The sequence below is a fragment of the Opisthocomus hoazin genome, chromosome 7, assembly GCF_030867145.1.
Source record: "Opisthocomus hoazin isolate bOpiHoa1 chromosome 7, bOpiHoa1.hap1, whole genome shotgun sequence".
NCBI lineage: Eukaryota > Metazoa > Chordata > Aves > Opisthocomiformes > Opisthocomidae > Opisthocomus > Opisthocomus hoazin.
Window position 1 is genome coordinate 15,921,628 of NC_134420.1, and position 22,754 is coordinate 15,944,381.

Consider the following 22,754-nt stretch of genomic DNA (forward strand, 5'->3'; position numbering starts at 1 on the left):
CTGTGTGCTGCTGACGTGGTCTCTGGTCACAGGGTCTGGATAAATAGCCTGAGGGAAGGAGCAGGGTAAGAACCAGACCAGCTGGAATGACAAAATTGCCAGTATGACAGAAGGAAAAACTTTTCCACCATTAGAACAGTTTAACAATAGGGGTATCCAGAGAGGTTTTGAGTCTCCATCCTTCGAGGTTTTCAAGACCTGGCTGGGTGAAGCCTTGAGCACCCTGGTCTGATCTCACAGAAGACCTGGCTCTGAGCAGAAGGCTGGGCTCAAGACCTCTGGCCATCCGCACCAGCCTGGACCACTCTGCAATTTGGTGTTTGTGTTTGCATTCCAAACCTGGCTAATTAGCTTTCTTTGTAGTCATATTGAATCACTTAACTTTGTTCTTACTGTATTCCTCAGTTGCAGAAGGTGGGTAAGAGCACCTTTATCATCAAGAAATTGTTTGTTTGGATGATAAATTTGCACTCAGTACACAGTATTGTTTTACCTGGTTTTATGTGCAAAGACAAAATAGCCTGTGCAAGCTCTCAAATGGCCAGGTAAAAAGAGTTGCAAGACTGCACATTACTCTGGGTCACCTGGAACCTTGCAGCACTCAAATCCCAAATGTACACCGCAGTTTCCACTTGAGAAACATTTCAATATTCGTAACCATTCCCGGGCTGTGATACAAGCACTGAGAGCCTACAGACATCAGCCACAAAAGCCTTTAGCAAGATTTCCAGTGTAATTTAAAACATATTGCTGGAGTTTTTTCTTGTGAGCATTGCACTTTGGGATGCGCGAAACTTTAAAGTGCCATCCTGCTAACCTTTCCCAGTTTGTCAGGTCAGCCTCTACACAATGGCGTAACATGGTGGGGAGGAACAGTTGCGCTTCTCGGGGACAGGGTATGGGCTAAACCACGAAAAGACTGATATTAAAATGTTTCCATGTGATCAGTTTTAAAATTAAGGAAAGGCTTCGTGCCAGAGCTTGCATCTGAGTCTTAGCGGGGCTCGGGGTAATTGTTGAAATACCCAGCTGTTTGGTTTCAGTGCACCTTGCTGAGTGACAGGCGAATCGCTGAACCACCCTAGCAGGTCTCGTATCCAGCTTTGCAGATCTTGGACTTGACTTCTGTGCTCTTCAGCTGCATGTAGGCTTCAGTTCATACTCAAACAGATGGACTATTTCCTTTTCATTATCTTATCCCATGGGTTTTGATTGCTGACAGATCTGGGACCGCATTTATAGAAATCATAGAAATCCCTGTTGAAAGTAATGGTGGGATAGAGTCATTTAAGACACTACGTAGTTCTCTTATTTCTAAGTGATTTTAATAGTTACAAATCAGGTTACCCACAGTGCTGTTCGCCAATACTTATTGAATTGTTGCCTGCTGGTGGCCAGGCTAAGTTGATTACATGCCTGGAGACTGCTGCTTCACTTGCACGTGTTTTATCAAGGAAAAGCTCTGTTAAAGGTGCAGAAATACACACACGTTATCTTTCACGCAGGGTCTCTCTCTCCTCTTGCTCTATTTGCCAATATTCCTGGTGTGAAGCTGGGAGACGTTTGTTGTCAGCTGGTGTCACAGCGGCGGGTGCTGCTTGGTTGGGAAGCCAGTGCGGAGGCTGGAGGTGTGAGTCCGGTGTGTGCGTCTGCCTACGCTGATCTGGGTTTATCTGGTACTGACAAGCCTGGCTGAGAAGGTGCCACAGCACCCGCTGCAGCAGGACTTGGACAGGCTCTTCAGGACTCGCTAGTTCATACTAGGGCAGCAAGCTTATATTAAACCCTGCACTGATGTGGTTTTTTGTGAGATTTTCATCTCAGGTAGCTCGACTGTAGCTAGCTTGAGTTTGCCTGCAAGTGCTGTGGTCTTATCTACAGTTGCGTTGCCCAGTTCCCCCCGGAAATGTGCAAAAAATGAACATTTAGAACATGCATGGAAAAAACATCAAGGTGATGTATCTTACTTGATCAAACACAGCTTAAGTGAATTAAATAGCCTGTTAAACTTATGTATCAGGTTGCTCTTGCTAGAAGAGTGCAGCCTATGTTCACATGCCTGTTTCATACTGTAGGATGAACAAAACACGTAAATTTCTTGATGCCAGTTGCAAATATTTGTCAGCAATTTCTTTTGTGTATGTTTTTCACTAGTCCATATTCCAGAAGGTGTAAGAAGTCAAGCCACGATGATTTTTTGTTAACAATTGAAAAACCAGGTGTATGATGCTACCTAAAGAATACACCATAATGTGAACAAGTGTTGTAAGTGTCATAGCTTGTAGAATATAATAAAACCAGCTAAATGTCACCGGCTGTACCAAGGCAGAAAGACATCTGCGTTGCTACCTTGCTTGTGAAGTGCAGCACTTAAGGCAATGTTGTTGAGTGTACATGTATCACTTCAATTCACCTACCTTACACTTTGATTTCTTCCTGCTCCTCATTTAGTTTTGTTCCACTGAGATAGTGCAGTAGAATAGTTTAACACATTGTTGGCAGTTAGTAGTTTCAGAGCCATATAACAAAAAGGGTATTTAGTGAAAGGGAATCGTAGACAGATGAGAGAACATTTCTCTCCATTCTGAATTCTCAGCCTTGTACTGCTGTCACCAGCATTTTTCTGGACCATTCTCATTTTTAAAAATCAAAATTATACAGTATGAAGGCAGTTTCAGGATGAGGATAAGATTGTTTGTACTTTTAAATTAATACTAGAAGTTAATATTGTTGATATTTTGGAGTATTTTTATGTTAATTTAGTAAGAATAAATTGTATCCCTGCTCTCAGGAAAGACGCCATGAGGGTTAAAATTAAGAAAAGTAGATGTTGTTACGTTTGGATAGATCTCTTATTTTATCAACTTCATTTTACAATTTTCTCTTCTTAACTTAATCTTCCAGCCTCTAAACTATGTATGAGGATTTGGGACTATAAAAACCAGAAAAATCAAAAGGACAATGAATTCTTAGCGCCAAAGAACAATTACATATTGAATATAAAATTTAAAGGAGGGAAGAACCTGCAAAATTGTAGAAATATGTTGCAAAAGTCTTGCTGGCAGAATTTTGCACCGCTGCACATACTATAACTTGTATTTCAGTCTAGTAAACAGCACATTAGAGCTTAATACTCTATAAAATTCCCAGGAATAGATTATGCCACAATACAATAAAATGTCTGAGATGGAGGATCAGGTTACAATAATGACATAACCAGATGTAAAAATTGTATCATCAGCCTGTCACTGCCTCTTTGAATCCTTTAGTAGCTGGCTTTCTCCTGAAGCAACCCTAAATGCATTCAGTGGAAAGCTTTTGCTTGAGCAAGTGTCTCCATTTCTCTTGAGCTGGACTTCTTGACTCCTCATCCAAATCTTCTGCTTAATACTAGTTTTTGAAACCCGTTTGCTTTGTAAATCTTTGCAATAGGCTTTGTTTGGTAACCTTTTAACCCCTCTAGTTGAATTCATGGCAGGTCCATTACCTGCTGCTGTGCCGGGACTGGAGAGGCTACTGCATCCTTCTTTTCTTTCCTTTAACACTTTGGGGGAAGTCAGTTCATCTCCCTGTGCTTCAGGTTTCTTATCAGAAATATGATAGCAACTTTTTTTAATCTGGATTTTGATATTTTCTACGGGGATTTTCTTAGTGCATGGCTTACATCTGAGGAAATCTTTGCTTAGTAGCTAGTATGACTGCTGTGAATAATTAACAGAGATCCTAGTATCTCCTCTGTCAGGACTCCAAATTATTTTGTTGCCATACTTCATAAAACTTATTTGAGGTGATAATGTATGCCCTGCAGGATGAGGATGGTGTGTTATAATTTCTACTACAATTTTTATAGATTATGGAAAATTATTAAAAGATAAGACTATAAAAAATTGCACAATGTGTTTTGAATTTTTAATATATTCTAAAGAGCGTTGCAAAGACATGAAGTTAAATATTTGCAGTATAGCATGAAGGTCAATATGTGGATTATAATCACTCCCAGATAGCATTTGATATAGGTAATGCTTCTACTAAAACATGATTTATTAAAATGTTTTTGCCATAAATGTTTTTGTTCTGTTTGGGGAAATGGGATGAACAATATGACCTCCTTTGTTTGCTTCTGAGATCTCAATCCATGTTTCTTTTTTTTTGTTTCTTTTGTTTGTTTTTTTTTCTTTTGATCCTTTGCAAAGAGCTGGAATGATGTCCTTCTGGACACTGCTAAATCACCCTGAGAGATTACTCAGAGGACTCATAAAAACATTTGCTGAGAACAGATTTTAATGTTTTAGCAATGATCCAGTTAGTCTAAAATTGGTATTACCTCCACATGGTTGCATGTTGTGCTGGAGGATGCTCGCCAGCCATGGGTAGACTCTGTAGTGGGAATGGGTAAAAGTTTGCCATTGTCAATAGCAAATGTTTCCTGGGACTTCAGCTTATACCCAAATCATCCTGAGTGGATTTGGTCTACGATTTTGGTTCAGATACCTGTAGAAGCAACCAAATAGGCAAATGTCTCTTGGGAGCAGAAAAAAGCATTAATCAAATTAATAGCAACAGGATACTGGGGTTTTCATAGATATGAAAGTTGTATAATTGAATAGTAAACAATGGATCACATCCAGAAAATTTAAAGAAGGCAATGCTTAGCAAAATGTGAGTAGCCTTTTGGGGACCTCTGAACTATAAAAGACGATGTTGTGATGTGGGAAATTATGCTTTTGTTGTTTGGCTCGAAATTACAGTTTGAAGAAGTGTTACTTAGCTGTGTATCCAGTAAGTCCATCACTACTTGCAATTAAGTAGGTAGAAAAAGTTTTTTGGGGAAAGAAGTAAGAGCACTATGTAGAAATCAGTGGTCATGGAATGCTGTACTCTAAAGCATCCCTTACCTCTTCGGAGTATCACTCAGTTAATAATCAATAAAGGTTGGGAATCAGACCAAAGAAAATAGTCACCCATTAAGCCAGTTTCTGTTGTTGTCTGCCTGGAAAGGTGCTCTATCAGAATTGTCAGAGAGGGATTCCAAAAATTGTAATTGAGTAGTCATGCAGACAATACGTATATGTTGCAAAAATGCAAAGGGTGAAATATTTTTTCAGTGAAATAATAATCTCATTAGTTTTCTTAGAAGAGATCCGGCACAGATCTGGCAGAAACAGGTAAGAAATGCATGCAAAATCAGATGCTTCAACTTGTAATTGTCAGAAGTTTCCTTTACTCTACTTCCAGGTCTGCAAAACACTTCTTTATTCTGTTCCCATAGGTGCCTATCTACCTAATCTGAGGGAACTGAAGTTGAACAATAGCTTGCTTGTGTCTGTGAGGTAAGAAATGAATGATGACTGAAATAAACATAAAGAATAACAGTCCTCAGTTTTACTTAAGTGATAAAATCTTCATTTGTGCTGCTTTCATTTCTTCCATTTCCCCATGCCGTGATAATGGATTAGGTCATGAATATATGCTCCTCAACCACATAAGTTTAAGGACAGAACCTGAGCTGGAATAAATCAGTGTAGCTGCAATTGTGCAAATGAATTAGCCTCAGTTTGCCACCAGGAAAGTTCCTGCTGTGCTGAAGTCCATGGAAATTTGTTGCAAATTTCAAAGGAGCTAGATATTTGACTCATACCTATGTCTAGGCGCTTGGATTTCAGAGTGTTTCAGGCTTCGGGGTTTTATTGTGCACAGTAGCCTGTTCTATACAGGTCAGACCAGTTCCTCCACTGATGAAAATCACTTTGGCTTTACTGAAGTCAGTGAAGCTGGGTTTATGAGAGCTGCTATGAAGACTGCATGTCCCTGGCTTGCTGAGCTCAGTGAAAGCATCACACGTTTTCTCCCAGAGAAATGGGGAGCTGGCAGGTTGGAAAGATAGAAATGAAAATCATCACAATGAGGAGTTAGACCTGTCTTCTCTCTCCTGTGCTGGTATCTGTATTACCCTTGGTAGTTGACGCATAGTGGAAAAGTACAGTTCATATCAGTAAAGGGCTGCGCAAATGGCAGTCTTTATGTTAAATAGGACTGGTCTCTGGCTTTGTATGGCTATCTGCTAAATTTTGGGGGAAAAAATAGTGATATTTCTAATTCTTGTTAAAGAGAACAGGTTCCTTAATGAGGAACAGCAATAAATTCTTCTTAGTCTCATGTATCATTACTAAAGAAGCTAATGAACTTCAGTGGTCACACTTTGATCTTACTTTCCCTTGCTCTGGTGATGAGATGAATTATTTGCAGTCGAATGTTTTTTTTTTCACATTCCAGTCCATAACATGGAAAAATGGCGATTCTACATTGCTGCAATTATTTTAATGGCAACCCACCACTGTCATAAGCATGAATTTGCTCTATTATTGCAATGGAGGAGTAAGTAGTGGGTGAAAAAATGAATATTTTTGACATGATCAAAAGACATTTTATTATATTAAAAAGAAAAAAAATGAAAAGGTTTTTTTTGTTTGGTCAAAAATCCATACTCTCTTGAAATGTGTCAATGGAAAGTGTTTTGACCAGTTCTGTTGATACTGAATACAGGATGCAGTTCAGGAAAACTACACTGTTTATTTGACTTATGGCTTTAGTAGGATTTTGCACATCCCTTTGTATTCTGAGACTCTACTTTTTGTCATGAAAAATTTTGGCAAACCATTTTCTGTGACCTGACATCCTTGGTGCAGGTAACATTTGGTCTCAAGTTGAGTTTTGATTTGGTCAACTGTAATGTAAATATGTTTTGGCTTGGATATCAAATCTAATATTGTGACACTTCCCAGGCACACAAACCCCAGGAGAAGCTGCCTGCTCCTCCTTGAAATAACCGTGCTTTCTGTGTGCCAGTTAAATATCACTGTTGGGGAATAAGTAAAGGAAGAAGATTCTGTTCTGTAAGTTCTCCCAGATCAGAACTTGTTTAGTACAGTACAACAGCAGCTTTCCTTTATTAATTCCTGTCTTTGACAATCTGTCATTGATAAACACAGATCACTTAAAGGTACAACCGATGCAAGCACAGCCTGGGTACTTGAACTTTATTTTTGGTTGTCTGCGTCATGTCAATTTAATGCTCATTAAAGCAACATTGCTGTTGCGGCAGTAGTGATGTCTGCTATAGCTAATGTAACATAGCTGCTTCCATTCTAGCAGACTGTTGCCATTTACTCAAAATGTTTAGAAATCTTATTTCTGAATTAATCTTGTTGATGTTTTGACCAAACCCTTGCAACTGGGGTTTTTGAGGATGATAGAATAAGTGTTCTTCCTTCTCACTAAAAGTAATTCCCACAGACTTTCTCAGCTATAAGGTCAGAATCATTGAGGTTGTAGTTTGAAAATGGGCAGCAGATAACAGGAAATGTCTTGTAAGGACAGACTGGAAGATTGGTTTGTTTACTGAAAAGAAGGTAATGACACAAAAGCAGGCAAAAGGTTGAGGGTGTTTTGTATATACTTGGGGTGTTAAAAGCAGACATTCTTTTCATGCTATATTATGTGACCAAAATGTGTTATGGTGAATCATTATGAACAAAAGACTGTCAGTGTGTGTGCATGAGTGGGTAATAAGATGGGAAACTTGCTTTTTGTAATTTTATTTTTGTTTCATTCTGTCTTGCAGAGTAGAATTTCCTAATATTTTAAGATGAAATAGAATTAAAACATCTTTTTTCAATTTGAAAATGGGGGAAGTATTCTCTTGATAGTAAACTGCATATAGGGATGTGTCAAAATAAGAATTTATGATCCTGTCATGGTTTAACCCAGCAGCCGGCAACTAGGGCCTGACAGCTGCTCACTCATCCCTCCCTTTCCCCTCCAGGGGGATGGAAGGGAGAAATGGCCAAAAGGTAAAACTCATGGGCTGAGATAAAGACAGTTTAATAGGACAACACAGGAAATGCTACTACTAATAATACTAAAGTTCAAACCCCCAGACAAGAAAGGATTGAACCCATGGAAATGAGAAAGAAAAGATTCCTGCCCCCAGCCAACCCCCATTCATAAACTGAGCATGATGTCCATGCTATGGAATATTTCCACTGGCCAGCTTGGGCTCGCTGCCTGGCTATGCTCCCGCCCAGCTGCTGCACCCCTGCTCGTTAGCTGAGTAAGGGAGACCAGAAAAAGTCCTTGATTTCATAGCAACAACTGAAAACATCAGTGTTATCAACATTCTTCTCTTACTAAATCCAAAACACTGCAGCTACTGGGAGGAAAATTAACTCTATCCCAGCCGAAACCAGGACAGATCCTGACTTTAATTACTGATTTTTTTTTGAAACTTTTACTCCTGTCAACCTCACATAGGAACTGAAGTTGTGAGGATGCTGAGGTGTGTGTTGCCATTCGCCGTTTGGTAGAAATCAAAGGAGGGATGTTCTGGCAGTGAGGAATCAAGGTACTCATGTGTTACAATTTTATGTGGGAGAGCAAGGCTTGCTAGGTCGGTGAGTTTGGACATGGGCTTTTCCTGATAGTTCCTGAAGGAGTTCTGATTCCTTTGGTGGGGAATGTGGGTGAGCTACCTTAGTTGTAAATTCATGGTCTCTCCCCAAACTTCATAAAGCTTGCGTTGCCTTTGAATACTTGAAACTTTGAAAGACTGTATATAAAGTGCAGAATATCATTATCAACTATTTAATTTAATCCATAAGGAAAATATATCCAAGTTTATTTGCAGATAATCCATCTTGGCAGCTGAAAAGGAATTTCTTTTTTGTCTGTTTGTGGGTTTTAGTTTTCTACTGGCCCTTTGCTAAGGGGTTTTTTTGTGATGACACAAGGTCTTGGTCTTTGTAATGTTTCCAGTAGAAGAACTATATTTCCAGGCCAATGAATTACTAACTTCTGATTTGGCATGTCGTCTATGTACTTTTTTGTCAGTTTGCTCTTATTCTCAATTCAGGAATGAATGAAAAGATCTGTTTAAAAATGTTAGATAGATATCTTTATGAAAGGGCTTTTAAATCACATGGGGGAATCTCAGGAACTGGTTTCCGTAAGTTTATAGCAGAAGCTGTTTCACCAACTGAAGTTCATTTCCTTCCGTTCAGCTCCATGCATTGAAGCCAGCAGAAGACTGGTCTGCTCCCAGGGCTACTTAAGCAACTGCGTTTATAACAGAGAAAGGTTATTATAAGTGAGATGAAGTGCAGATACTGCAGAATGTGGGGACAAAAGTTAATATGGAGGTTATAGGGAAAGGAAAGCAGGTCTCCTTCATCCAGATAGAGTTAACATTTCTTTGCTGCAGCCTGCATTGCATACAGTTCTCAAATTGCTCTTGCCCTATTGCAGAAGAGTCCCCCAGAACAAGAGGACAGTAATCTTGATCCATTGGGGTCAGTAAAGTCATCATGGGAGAGTGGAAATGAAACAGCCGTCCTGAAGGTGTAAATGAGCAATGTACAAAGTACATTTCAAGTTCAACAATTCTCATGCTTTTAGAAGTCAGGATAGAATTTTTTTTATTATTTTTTTTTAACACCAGCCCCTGGAGACAAGACTGGCCACACAGGAATCTCTATATCCACTTTTTGAAAAGTTTCTAGCCATCTTGACTGTGGAAAAAATAACTGAAAATGTGAGCCAAGTGATTTGAGTAAGGATTTTGCTGATCAATTCATGACTTTAAGAAACCAGAGCCAAGCTAATTCTTTCTTAATTGAGGGCAAGGGCTTTAAACCAATGTTTAAAAATATTTTTGAGACCTCAGTCAGGATCTTTAGGAATTTAAACTCAACAATATTACTTCTTGGCACTCAACAATATTACTTCTTGGCACTTATTATCCAACATAGAGTTTAAGCAAATGCTTACTTCTTAAAGTCACAAGAAGTTTGACTTCAGTGGAGAGGCTCACAAGCTGAAAATTGAACATTGATCCAAGTGCTTTGCTGGATCTGGACGAAGATACACCAGCTTGTATAAGACTGAGCCGTGACACTGATCAGCCCAAAATTTGATATATTGCTGATAGTGTGTGTCTAGGCACCCACTATTTGCTGGCTCATTTTCTCTCAAACAGAAGAGATTTGGGAGCATCGTTCCCATAAATTTGTTTTTTCCTTGTAATTTTTCCTCATTCCTTTCCTTGCTCTGTTGTTAGTCCACTTCACTTTTTCTTCTGCCTGTCATTTGTGATTTTTTGCAATTACTGGATTATTATGTCTGATGTGTGTAACATAGTTACTACATGTAAACACAGTGAGTTTTGTGTGACAGGAATCAGCGTTGCTTCTTTGACAGATAAAATCCCAAAATCTTTTCTAAAATCAGTTACTTAGTTTGCAATAAAGATGCAAATGTTTGTCAACAGATGATTTATTTGTATTACAGTAGTTGCTTACAGTGTTTAATGATGCATCGGGGTGCTTCTCCTCTAGATTGTACTTAACACATGCAGTCAGAGAACCACTGGTCTGATCTGGTCTGTGTGAATCTCTTCGTGTCCGTGTTTCAGTGCCCAGAGCATTATTGTTTGCTTTGACATTTGCTTTTCTGGATGGGGAAAGTATTCAATTTCAAATTCAAGCCAGTTTCTTTAGGAAGTGTTTCTGTTGTTTCTATTGTGTAGATGGCTCGAAAGTCCTTCAGCAGCTAAGGTTGCTATGAAGTCTATCTTAAGAACATGTTCTTTGAGGACTTTGGGTGCTTGCCAGGAGCTAGGAAAGCATTTGAGGTGAATCTTAGTCTCTGTATTAACTGGTCTTCTCTGTATTAATGCCTGCAGATCCCTGGGAATATTACAAACCTTGGCAAAATTGCTGTGACTTCGGGTTTTATTTAGCATTGACAGTTTTAAGGACATTCATGTAATTGATAAAAAGTAATGATTCTGGGACAGAAATGCAGCTATTTTCAGTAGAGTGGATTATTTTCAGTAAAGCACAGTCAGCCTGTCTGCATTAGGCCCTAGGGAAATCTAATTGCTTTGACCATTTATCAGTTCTGCGTACACCTCTCTGAGATGCCTAGCTCTCACTAGACTAGGAAGGTAATGTGATGCTTCTGTCTTTTCTTGGTTTAATTTCACCAGGTCAGATGCCCAAAGTAGAGAGTGTGAATGTCTTTATGACCTTAGATATCAGGGAGTCTGACGGGCTGATTCACCAGCAAGCGAAGCTGAACTTGTTTAGGTTCTGGAGCTCAGGCTTTGTTGTGCAGGAAGCACAGAGGATATCAAAACAAGTTTGTGGCCTTTCAGTGTCTTTCTGTAGTTCTTGCCTTCAGCACTACGTTTTATGCAACCTTCCCTAGCTGAAGCTCCCCTGCCACCTATTTCCGGCTGTCAGGTACAGAGCGTACCTGTAAGGAACAGGGTTATGAGGCAGGTCCTACCATAGCAGCTCGAAGTTTAAAAGTCTCCTGGTCATGACACAGTCAGTGGGGAGCATCTAGTGCCTTCATCTCATCTTAAACAGAGCAGAGAGAAAATGCTCTCGTTGTCACCTGAGCAGTTCCAGAGAGGTAGGTTTCTTCCCCCAGGGGTACTGCTATCATATTTCTATTTTGTGATCCAAGCTGCAGTACAGTATAAGGCATGAAAACCATAAGAGGATCATCAGAGATCACAACAATTTTGCAGAGTGAACATGACTAGTGAAATAGCATAGTAAATAGATAAAGCATGCAGCAAGTCTGCCAGTAAACACCTGCAAGGTAAGGTAAGCCTATCATTTAATAAATAAATGTGCCCATTCTCTGCCCACCATCTGAATAGACCCACCACTTTGAGTATATTTGGTAAAAAGTGGCCTTCCCTTTCAGGATGTTTTGTCGTGCCATGCACCCATCCAAGCTGAGAGTTCAGCTTCTCTTCATTGCTGCCTCAGCCACTACATTGCTAACGTAGCTCTGTTGCAATATTTGAGCAGTAGATACCTCTGCTGGAGCCTGGGCTTCTTTTCGTATTCTTTTAAGGTCAGTGAGCAGAAACAAGTGCATAAATTCACACCTGCAAAAGCCACGTCTCTGGCTCTCACCCTGTGTACACCATTTCTCTTTTCCTTTCATTCATCAAGAAAATACATAGATAAAAGCTTTCATCGTTTCCAAAGGGAACCTCTGAAATTCTATATTGATCAGTGTTTAGGTCTTACAAATACTGTTTGCTTACAAGCAGTAATTACTGAAGATGCACCAATTGCTTTTAGTGAATGAGGAACCTAAAAGATTCCACAAGAAAGCTCACCTCATTCCAGTCTCTGAGATTACAGAGGCAACTTTACTCTTTGAACCAATTTGAGATAGCAATGGCAATGACTAGAGGATTTGTGACTGACTAGGCTTTGACTAGACTAGGCTGTGGCAAGACTAGGCTTTGTGGCTAAGCCACTGGACCAGGACTTCAATAATATGACTCAGTTCCTGGGTTAGCTGTAGAAATTCACGATATTTTTAACATATTACACCAGGGCAGACACAGTCTTTTGAATGAGTTATGGTACAAGGGTTTCCCTAACGGGATCATGATCTCGCTTACGCACTCTGAATGGCTACGATAATCTGATAAATAAAAACAGGTAATAACTAGCTGATTTCTGCCAGCATATAAGTACTTACATGATTGGCTATTAGGGTTTGTAGCTACTCTGTTTCAGCTGTCAGTGTCAGGGATCACTTATGAAAATTTACACCTAAGTGTTCATTTCAGTCAGTGATGAGAAAGAATGGTTATAATTGTGATCTGAGAAAACTCAAAGAGCTGGGCTGGGAAGCAGTAGTAATTAGCCCATTGCCCGTGCAGCTATCCAGCTGTGGAAGGGTTGTCTTTGTGGAAGTAGGTAGGAAAATAATCTTAGCAATAGTTTAATGGGTTTATAGGTTGTTTTGATTCTCTGCTACAGGAGAGTTGCTTGTCTGCAGCTTGTTTGGGTTTTTTATTGAAAATAATTATATTCAGTACGAAATTATGTTCTTGGAATGCAAGGTAAGTGCTGATTTTAAAAAAAAGTCAGGTTGGGGGGCAAATTAGGCTATGTGCTTGTATTCATCAGCTGGTAACTGCCAAGAAATATGAATAAGCAATGAAGAAATAAATAGAACCTCAGTGTATGATCAGTTTTTATAATCTAATTTCTATAAAGTATGCTCCACGCAGGGGTTGATTTAGTTGTGCTTATTTTCTCTGGGCACATTACTCCACACAAAGGACCTGTTGCTATATTTCCCCTAAAGTACATGCACACTACTTTTTCTTTAGATTTATTTCTGATTTACTGTTTGGCAAAGTTTTATCCTTCTGTCCTGAGATCTTTACAGGGTGCATCAGGTCTCTCAGGGGAGGATCAATAGCTGCAAAAAGAAATACAGAAATGTCTTTGTGTTTTAGGAGGTGAAGTTTGCAATTCTGTCAGCAGGTACAATGCGTGCACATTCTTTACCTTTTGCCTTAAGCTGCACTGTATGTCCTGCTCATGGAGGTGAGAACCTGAACACGAAGGTCTGATAATGAAACCTACCATGCACTTTTGGTAACAGAAGTTTTATGAAGGATTGCGTGTTTGAAAGACCATTTGCAGCATCTCCTGGTTTGGACTTCATCAGCCTCACAGTCCTACCACTCCACTTTCTACTGCTTCATCTCACCATAGGCAAGAACTTACAGAGGTCTGGTTTATGCTGCTCATTGTTGTTTAGTTTATCTTGCCCTTGTTTATAATTATAATAATTATCCTTATTAAGGTCCCACAATTTTTTTTATTAACTTCTTGCTCTCAGCATCCCAAGGTAAACCCAGTTTTAAAACAAAATATTTGTTCCATAAAAACTTCTTAAATTAAAGAAAAAAAAAGTTTTATTGCCACACGTTAAGTTTTTGACCTTAGAAATAGTAAGAATCAATCACATAAATTTTGTCCTTTGTAAAATCAATACATTGAAATATGATTGCTAAATGATACTGGAGGATTTTAAAAATATTTGAAAATGTGCTTATTTGTGTAATGAGTCTTATTTTATCTCTTCTGTGTTTAAACAGTACAGTGACCATTGTCGAAAGGACCTTTTGTAAAGTTCATCTGTGTGAATAAGCAAATTCTATATATTTTGAGTATTTGCTCTAATCTGCAATATGCAATGATTCTTCCTACTACTTTAAGGCAAAAGTGCAGTTTTTTCTGAGCGGATTGGGGTTTTTTGTTTTCAGGAATCTTATTATTTTATATTAAATAGTTTAGGTTAACTGGTATTTACTTTTACACTCACAAAACATTGTAATTAGGGGGAGTCATGTCTCTACCTTATACACTCATTAATATTAAATAACACTCATAGCTATCTTCACTGAGGTTTTTTTTCCTTTTTGCATTCCCAAGCTAACTTCATGGTGCAGAAGAAATGTTAGTCTTAACACAGTTTGAAAGAAAAATATATATCTATATATTTGTGTCTCGTGAAATACAGTTATTTCATTTCCTACCATCTGTACTCAACAGTGATACTAGATTGTTTGTACAATGTATTGAGTTAGATTATGTAAAAATTGATAGGTATATCAATTTGGAAACCTTTGTTTTCACTGGACAGATACAGAGAACCACTGAAATTCATGGTGTGAGTGTCCGCTTTCGAATAATGTGGCAGGTAGCGGGTTAGACGACTCTTCTGCAGCTGTTTTGGGGAATATTTTCCCTTACTTCACAGCCAAAAGCCAGCTAGCTCAAGTTAATAGAATTGTTTTTCTCAAGATCAGTATAGATCATAGCGCATGAAGGGTTTCATCCCAGCTCATGAAGTAGTTGGAAGTCTACATAGTGTGCATTTCTCTTGCACAGAGGCTGTGTACCATTTTGGTGAGACTGTTGGTAGTCTACAAAGCAAATGTTGCAATCAGTTATTCCTGCAAAGGAACCACTGCAAATTAGTCTATAAAGGAACTGTTGCTTGTGGGTGGCAACTATCGTTGCCCCAAAAGCTAGGTCAAGATGGGTGGGAGAATTTTGTGTAAGCTCCTCTGAAATTGTTTATGCGGGCCTTTTGAGACTTGTGTTGGCAGAACGGCACTGGGGAGCTAGAGCAGTTTGCTCATGTGTGGTGGAGTCTCTCCATTGATCAGTGGAGCTGATCATTGGCATCTCTGGCAGTTAAGAGCCCTTGATGAGGGTTTGCACTTCTGCCAGAAGGCTCATCTCCATGACTGAGGACACATTACATTACAACATCTACTACTAGATCCCCCTGGAGTGAGAATTTGTTCAAAAGAAATCAAGGATGGGGTGTGGAATTTGCTACACACCCAATTAGCACACCTGCACTAGATTTGGGGTGTCCGTTGATGTGCTGTAAAATAAATGTTGAGGTTCTGTCTTGTAGTAACATTTCCTTGGTATGGAAATGTATGAGGTCTCGCCTGCCTCAGTAGTCAGGTTGATGGGCTCTGAGGTTTCCCAAGCTTCTCTTTTGCATCTTGTTTGCTTGTTGTAAAAGAACATCTGGAGGCCAGTACAAGCAGAGAAAGCTTCCCTTGAAGCTATCATTTAAGGAAGAAGTCTTGACAAATGGAGAGAAGTCTATCGTGCCAAATCTGGGGTGAACATTAAAGACTGAGAGAGAAAAGAGATACGGAGGATATCAGCTGGCAATTGCCAGCCATTCATAGGTCCAAGTTGTACCTGTATCTGCTTCTTGCAAGCTTTTGTATTTTTTCTGTTTTCTTATTGAATATATGCACAGATAAAAAAAGAAGAGAAAGAAAAGCCACAGAAGAAAATCGTTAGTGTCATAAAAATATGCCAGATCTAAAGAATCTCAGGAACCTGCATTCCTGCCACTGTACATTCAGACTCAATCACTTTTAATTGCATTTTCTCTTAGGTTTTCATATCAACCCATTTTTGCAGTATCTCAAGTAATTTTTTTCCAATGGAAACTCTATATAGGCATTACTGTGACAAAAGCTGGATAGCAGCTCACAGCTGATTCAATTCTTTAGTTCTGTCTGGTCAATTAATTTAGAATTCCAGTTTTTCTGGTACTCAGAAAAAGGGGTTTGGGGGGCTTTTTTCGTGATGCGTGTCTTAACACCACTGAATCTGTCAGCTGATTTGGATATTTTACAGAATATTGCTTTTGCTTAACTTTCAGCATTAGAATTTTCAAGTGTTGATTTTGAAGGATGAGATCTGTATTAAATCAAATTTGCAATATGTCTGTCTTACTCTGCCAGAGCTCAGACCTGGAACATACTGTGAAGCAGGTACACACCATGTTGGAGACTGAAAAGTTATTCATGCAGGCAATTTTAAAGCACTGTGGGATTCATTCCTTCAATGTAAATAACTTATTCTGTAGCCACAGTTTCATTATCCTTAATTTTTTTGTATATGTAAACTTTCAACAAGGAGAATGAACGATTGCCAAAGCTATAGGAACTGTCAGTAGCTCTGGGGCTAAATTGTGGGGCAATGGATATGTGGGTGTGAGAGTTTTATTTACTGTGTGTCTCAACTTTATCCTAGTTGAAAATTCACTTGGTCTTGTGGAAGATGTCATGCACCCAGTGAGATGCAGTGTGGTGTATTTGGTTTCTACAGCATCTCTAGGGCGCAGCTTCATGCCAAGGGTGGGAGCTGGAGTAGCAGGGAAGAAAGCAGCAGATCAAGGGCAGGTCTCGGCCCACAGAACCACACTTTGGCAACCCCTTCTCCTTTCGAATTGTGGGAGCTGAGTTAAAGCTACTGATCTTTCATTGTTAAAATTCTACTAGTAACTAAGCTGACAAGCAGTTTTAATGATCAGAAGGATATTAACACAAAATTATGTTATCCTTCCCATGCACACTGTATATTCATGTCATAGGGAATTGACGTTCCTGACTCCAAGTACATCAACATTGATCAAGCCCATTATTCTGCTCTATGTTTTTTGACAGCAACTAAAAATGAGAGCACTTGAAACTAAAGCTACCTTTCATGTGTATTAACTTGAACAGAAGTAAGCGTCTGGGTTAACTTAAGCACGATTATGACTAGTTACAGAAGCGTACATATCAGCACTCAGTTTCATTTATAAATACCTCTCCCCTCTTGCTCTCAGCGAGCGCTTTTGGTCTCAATGAGGTGTAATCTGACATGGAAAATAAAGTGCTTGCAAGCAGCATAGCACTTAGTGTAATATTGCAGTTGCTACGGTGAGTTCAGTGAGGCAATGAGAAGCAACAATGACAAGTGAAAATGTTTTAATTCAGGACTGGCCCAGTGGTGTATCTTGTTGGGGTTGGGTTCTTCCTTTGTTGTCATCTCCTGTCTCCAGATGCCATCCTTGCCTGCAGGCACAAAGGGGGAGATCTCGGCCCCACTGAAGGCAGGGTGAGGTTTGGCACTGGTGTTAGTGGAGCAAGGATTTTTATGCAGTGTCTCTGGTTGAAGCATTGGTCACAGATGTGTCCATGGCAGATCCTAAGTACTCTACCAGGACCACCAGCAGGGCCTCTGACTCCAGTCCTGGACAACAAGCAAACTGCCTTAAACATTTCGTGTTTCTGACTGCTGTCGCCAGGTAGTCTCCTGTTCTCGTTTTTGGGCTTTCACTTTAGAGAAAGTGCTGGCCAAAAGCACATGGCTCCTTGATAACTGCAATTTGCTTTAGCAAGCCCATGAAAGCTGTGGCAGCTGGCTGTCACTCTGGCATAATAACAAAGCCGAGAAGGCAGAGTTAGGGGCTGGACAAAGCGTGAAACCCTGAACGGTCTCCCTGATTTACCCCTTGTGCAGCACTGGGGGAGTTGCATTTCCTCCCCAGAGATCCATTTTGCCGTTAGCAAAGTGTACAGCAGAGATCCACAGGTAAAAAAGCAATTTGCCAGACCTTTGCCCCATTCCAAACTTGAAACTTTAAACAAAAGTGACCAACCAACCAGAAAAACGTCCTTGGAATAAAATAGTGAAATCTTTTTGTTGGGAGAGATTTTGCCAGTGGCATCAGCACTGCCGTCCATTTGGAAAACAACTTCTTATTTATGCAAAGGTTGCCTCAGAAAGATGGGACAACAGAGACACCCCACTATAAAGACCTTGGGCAACACTAGCTTTTTGTTCGCTCAGAAATTCTTCATTTGCATGTAAAAGGGAGTTATGAAAACAGAATTTCATAGACACGATTGTTATTTAAAAGGATCTGTGGTAGATGCACACTTTCTGTTCAGCTTGAAACATGCTTGTCTTCCTGTGATATGTTTAAGCTTATGAGGTTGAGAATTGCCTAGCAAAGTCTCTTTTTGCTTATGTTTTAAAGTCTCCAACGTGTCTCAACAGGGTCCTTACTGTGAAAAAGCTGCACAGTTCAGAAGGAAGAATGAGGTCAGAATATTAGCTACTGTATTTCCGTGGCATTTCAGCCTAAAAGCAGGCTTCTGGCAGCAAAAGATAGGACGTGCTTCTTGTTAGCTGTCACCTTGGGCATGGTTCACACTTGTGTAAGGGAGCATAAGATGCTGAGGGCAACCTGTGTGCCGTGGTTGTGTGAGGTGCAAGAGAGAGGAGACCCAAGCCAAAGTTTTACAGCATATTGCTACTTGAATTTGGAAGAGGAAGTACAAAACCAGTGAAGGCTGCAATGCTGAAAAGCAGGTCAGGTCATCACATTCATATGACATCTATTCGGCTACTAAAGGACACTGCAGGGACATAAGGACATGGCCTCAGCACTGCTTGCAGGGTTGGGGGCTGTGTCATGGATTTGATAAAGTACGAGCAGCACATGCATACAATCAGTTTTACAATTTTGAATACTTTACAGCTATTTGAGGAGTACAATGAAACTATTATGTAAGCTTCCTATTAGAACATATGTTATTGATTTAAATAACATTCAGACTTAAAAGTTTTTGCTTATGATGTCAGAATTATCTGTACAACCAAACCATTGTGTGGTGACATATGGACCAGATCATTGTTATCACAGTGTGGCTTGATAAATTCAACTTGATTTCTGTAGACCAGAGATGTGAATTTTTTTTCTCCTTTATTTTGTAAGGCTGTAGTTTGGTCCCTCTTTTAAAATCTAAATCTCTCCGATTACCAATGCATTCTTTTTCAGAGCATACTTTAAAAATAAATAATATCCCCATCAACGGCTATTTTAGATGTATTGCTACTGAAGATTTATTCAACAGATGCATGCATGCTTTGAGATACTGTTTGCAAGTTCAGTGGATTTAGTGTTGTTGTATTTCTAGGTGAATTATTTGAAACCAGCTTCCAAAAGAAACAAAGGTTTTCAAGCTGATGAATGTGTTCAGGGTTGTGCTGTTGTGTTTACTTGGTAGCTTGAGCTCATTGGAGCTATTAAAGATTTATTGTGTTGAAACCAAGAGCAGGATTTGGCTCTCTAGGTCTGGTCTCTGTCCAGTAAAATTTTGGCTGGAGCAAATCAATCCCTGAAGAACAAGGATCTTGGATTAATGGAAGAACATGTTATTAATTCTTAAACTTGTTATAAGGTGTTGTAAGCCAAACTGTTCCTTGCCCCTGTGCTCTCCCGCTAGTCTGGGGGAGTGATAACAAGATGAGAGCATCAAATTTCATGGGAAAAAATCCTAAATGGTCGTGCACAAGTGGGGAAGGTGTTGCCAAGACCCTCACAGAAACACATGGCTGTTTGATCAGTTCCCATCCCTGCAGCAGTATCTGGAGATAGTTGGAACTCGGGTTTCAAACCATTCAGTTTATTACTATTGTTTTTTTAAAATCAATTATAAATGCAAATTTGTGGGTTCAGGGTGAAACTAGGGGAGTCTATGGTGGCTTCTTGGCACAATTGGATACTAACAACATGATTTGGTATTCAGTGCATGTTCTGCAGGCAAGTGTGTAGGAGTGTGTGTGGCGTACTTACTCTGGAGGACACCGGTCTGGCAACCTCAGAGGCTGTAACCCTCTGTTTATCACAACCGGAGATACGACATACGCATTCCCACCGCATGCTCTGTCTCTCTGCTTCAAATCTGACCTGCATGAACCATAGCAGAAGTGAGCAGAATATATAATTGCTTTGGCTATTAATTCCTTGCCCTTTCTGTAAAGTTCACAGCTTCTACGTCACTCAGGACAGGACACTTGTCCACTGGAATTGAATTATCCATTATGTATATTAACAGGAGATACGTTTCCTGTACAGTATCCCCTGATTCCTTCTATATAGTCTTTGTAGTTTGCACATCCCTGGGGCGGTCCTGTGCTGTGTCGTACGACCAGCTGCCACCAGCTTTGTACAGTGTCTCATCTTTTTCCTATTTCAGCTGTCAAACTTCTCAATCATATTATCTATCCTATATTTGGAACAGATGCTGTCATTTTCTATACGTTTATATCATGCCTAATACAGGAGGGTTCTGGTCTCTCACATGTGTTGCATTAATTTTGGTCTCAGTCAATGATTATTTGGGGGGAGTGTTTTGTTTCACTATGTGTATAATTACAGTGAATTTTCTTTCCTATTACCTGATAAAATGTTATTAAGAGTTTATTATATTAAAATAATTTACCCCGGTAAATTATTATTGGAGTGCAGATTCCCATTAATTCAATTTCTTGTTAAAAAGTCACAAGATGCATCTCCTCAGTTTGGGCTGATTTGACCCTCTGCACTTAACATAAATGAAAACATACCCATGTGCACACTTGCACGCACATGGCAGTCATGCATGCTCACACAACTCCTTGCTTTGCTCTAACCCCCTCCAAGGTGGACGTGCCAGATGCAGTAGGGCTGGAGGCATTCCCATCTCTTGCAAGCTTTTTAGTTCTCTCCAGCCAGAATATTTCAACGGTATTTTCAGAAATGCAGGTGTATGCTGTTATCAGGATCAGCTTGCTTTGAGTTACTTTGCTGTTTCACCTTACAACAGCTGCACTCTCGGGGGCAATTATCTGTATAGTAATTAATGAGGGAGTTTTCTCTGATGCTGCAGCATGATTCACCCAGCTTCCAAAAGATTAGTTTGTTACTTACCGAATAAAATATTTGCAGATGTACTTTGCTGTGATAACATCTCTGACTGGAGATGACTCATTACAGTTGCAGGAGTAAAGATCTGCAGGGCCAAAATGTGACTACATAACCCAGAATTTTAGGCTCCTCCAGCAGCTAGCATGACCCCAGAGTCAGCAAGGGGAACTTTGTTCTTGGCTTTAACTTGCAGCGAAGTTCGGCGGTCAGGGCTGGGCAGAGGAAGAAGTCCTTTTGCCTCTTCTCGTCACTGCTGCCTATCTACGGTAGCAGGGAAGGAGGGACAGCAGTCACTTGCTCTCCATAAGAGCTGGAGTGTTCTTCTTGGGGGGTGGGGGGCGAAGATATCTTGGCTTGCTAGCTCCCTTTCCTGAAATAGACTATAGAGTGCAGAAGTGGGCCAAGTGATACCAAACACCTAGTGCGACAAAGTCCGTGCTTTCTTAGTGTCTTATTTCACGGGTTAAAGATGAGCTTGGGACAGCCGACTTTAGCCTCACAAGAAACCAGTTTCCAGTGTTTTTCTTTTCTGAAGTGTCTGTATAAGCATTTTTTAATAATGAGACCCTGTTATCAAGCACTGGGTTGCTCTGCAAACACACAGCAGTTCTGCCTTTTGCAAGTACCCAAGACATGGGATATACGACTTAATTCCTTTGTCTGGAATAGTAATACTTACCAACTTGGATTAATATTAACCTTAAACACGCCACTCTTGACTTGCACCAAAGTTAGCTGTAGGAGAGTCAGAGCTGCAACCCATGAATGAAACTGGAATGGATTAGAGACTGTACACTTGGCAGTTTAGAAGTAATTTAGAGTAGTGTCTTCTACTGATGGTATCTGCAGCAGGAGAACGCTTGAAGACTTGTTGGCCAATAATTCTTAGTGAATACATGCTGTGCGTGACTAAGCAGACAGTGTGAGCAGGGACTGACCCCGTTCACGTGCACTGGGTGTAGCCATAGCCAGCTCTGGAAATGAAAACCTCAACACACAAAGGGAAATAGGATTTGACTCTAGGACTATTTGACCTCAGAGTAGGAGCAGGGAACTGTTTCATCAAAATGCATGAAGTGATCAAGATTTTAGCAGTAGAGGAGATACCTTTTTCTTCTCGGGGCCTTGTGTAAAAATTGCTTGGCAATTAGTCCATTGCTTTGTTTTGGCATCCTTTATATTGACAGAGAAACGTTAGGAATAAGCATATTACTGAAAGTTCCTGCTGTGGCAAAAGCCCCTCATTTAGGAAGTAAAAGACAAATAAAAAATAAAAATAAAATTCATTAATGATACCTTACTATGCCATATGTAAAGTAATCAGGTTAGGATTGTCTTCAGTTTTGCTGGCCTAATAAGTAGAGCATCTATCAGAAATGCTTGTTTCAACGATGCAAAAATGAGTGACTGCTTTCCTTTGCCTATATTCAGTGGTTACAGAAAAGAAAATTCTGCACCAAAATTAGTCTGAAATTTGAAAAACTCATCAGTGCTTGAAATGGGTCATGAAATGAGCAATGTAATTCCTTCACATTAGTCCTAATGCCATATTTGTGTTTACGGATGTGTTGGCCTTAGCTGGTGGTAGGTTCTGCTTTTGTAGTTTAATTTAACTTTTGGCTTATTACAGGCACACAGCTTGCAAATCTAATAATAAATTTCTGTAAACATTACTTTGGGAGGCATCTGTTCCTTAAGGAAGCCTTAGAACTGGTGGTTTTTTTGTTTATAAAATGTGCACACTGTAAATAGTCCCTGGAACATCTTCTGCAAGGCTGGGGACATGATGGCATACAGGGACA

General features: G+C 39.8%; 1 protein-coding gene and 1 long non-coding RNA gene across 7 annotated transcripts in view; one reads left to right on the plus strand and one right to left on the minus strand.

Moving 5' to 3' along the window:
- Positions 1 to 22,754, plus strand: part of LRRC56 (leucine rich repeat containing 56) — a 69,117-nt gene that overhangs the window by 27,520 nt on the left and 18,843 nt on the right. For all 6 annotated transcript variants that reach the window (XM_075426450.1, XM_075426453.1, XM_075426449.1 and 3 more), the window contains one exon: positions 5,270 to 5,330. In XM_075426450.1, coding sequence (XP_075282565.1) covers positions 5,270 to 5,330 — 61 coding nt within the window. The remainder of the gene's footprint in view (positions 1 to 5,269; positions 5,331 to 22,754) is intronic.
- LOC142361968 (uncharacterized) lies at positions 1,206 to 21,238 on the minus strand. Its single transcript, XR_012764554.1, has 3 exons — positions 20,956 to 21,238; positions 19,840 to 19,953; positions 1,206 to 1,257 (listed from the first exon to the last, which is right to left on the minus strand). It is a non-coding gene; the product is annotated as an uncharacterized LOC142361968 (long non-coding RNA).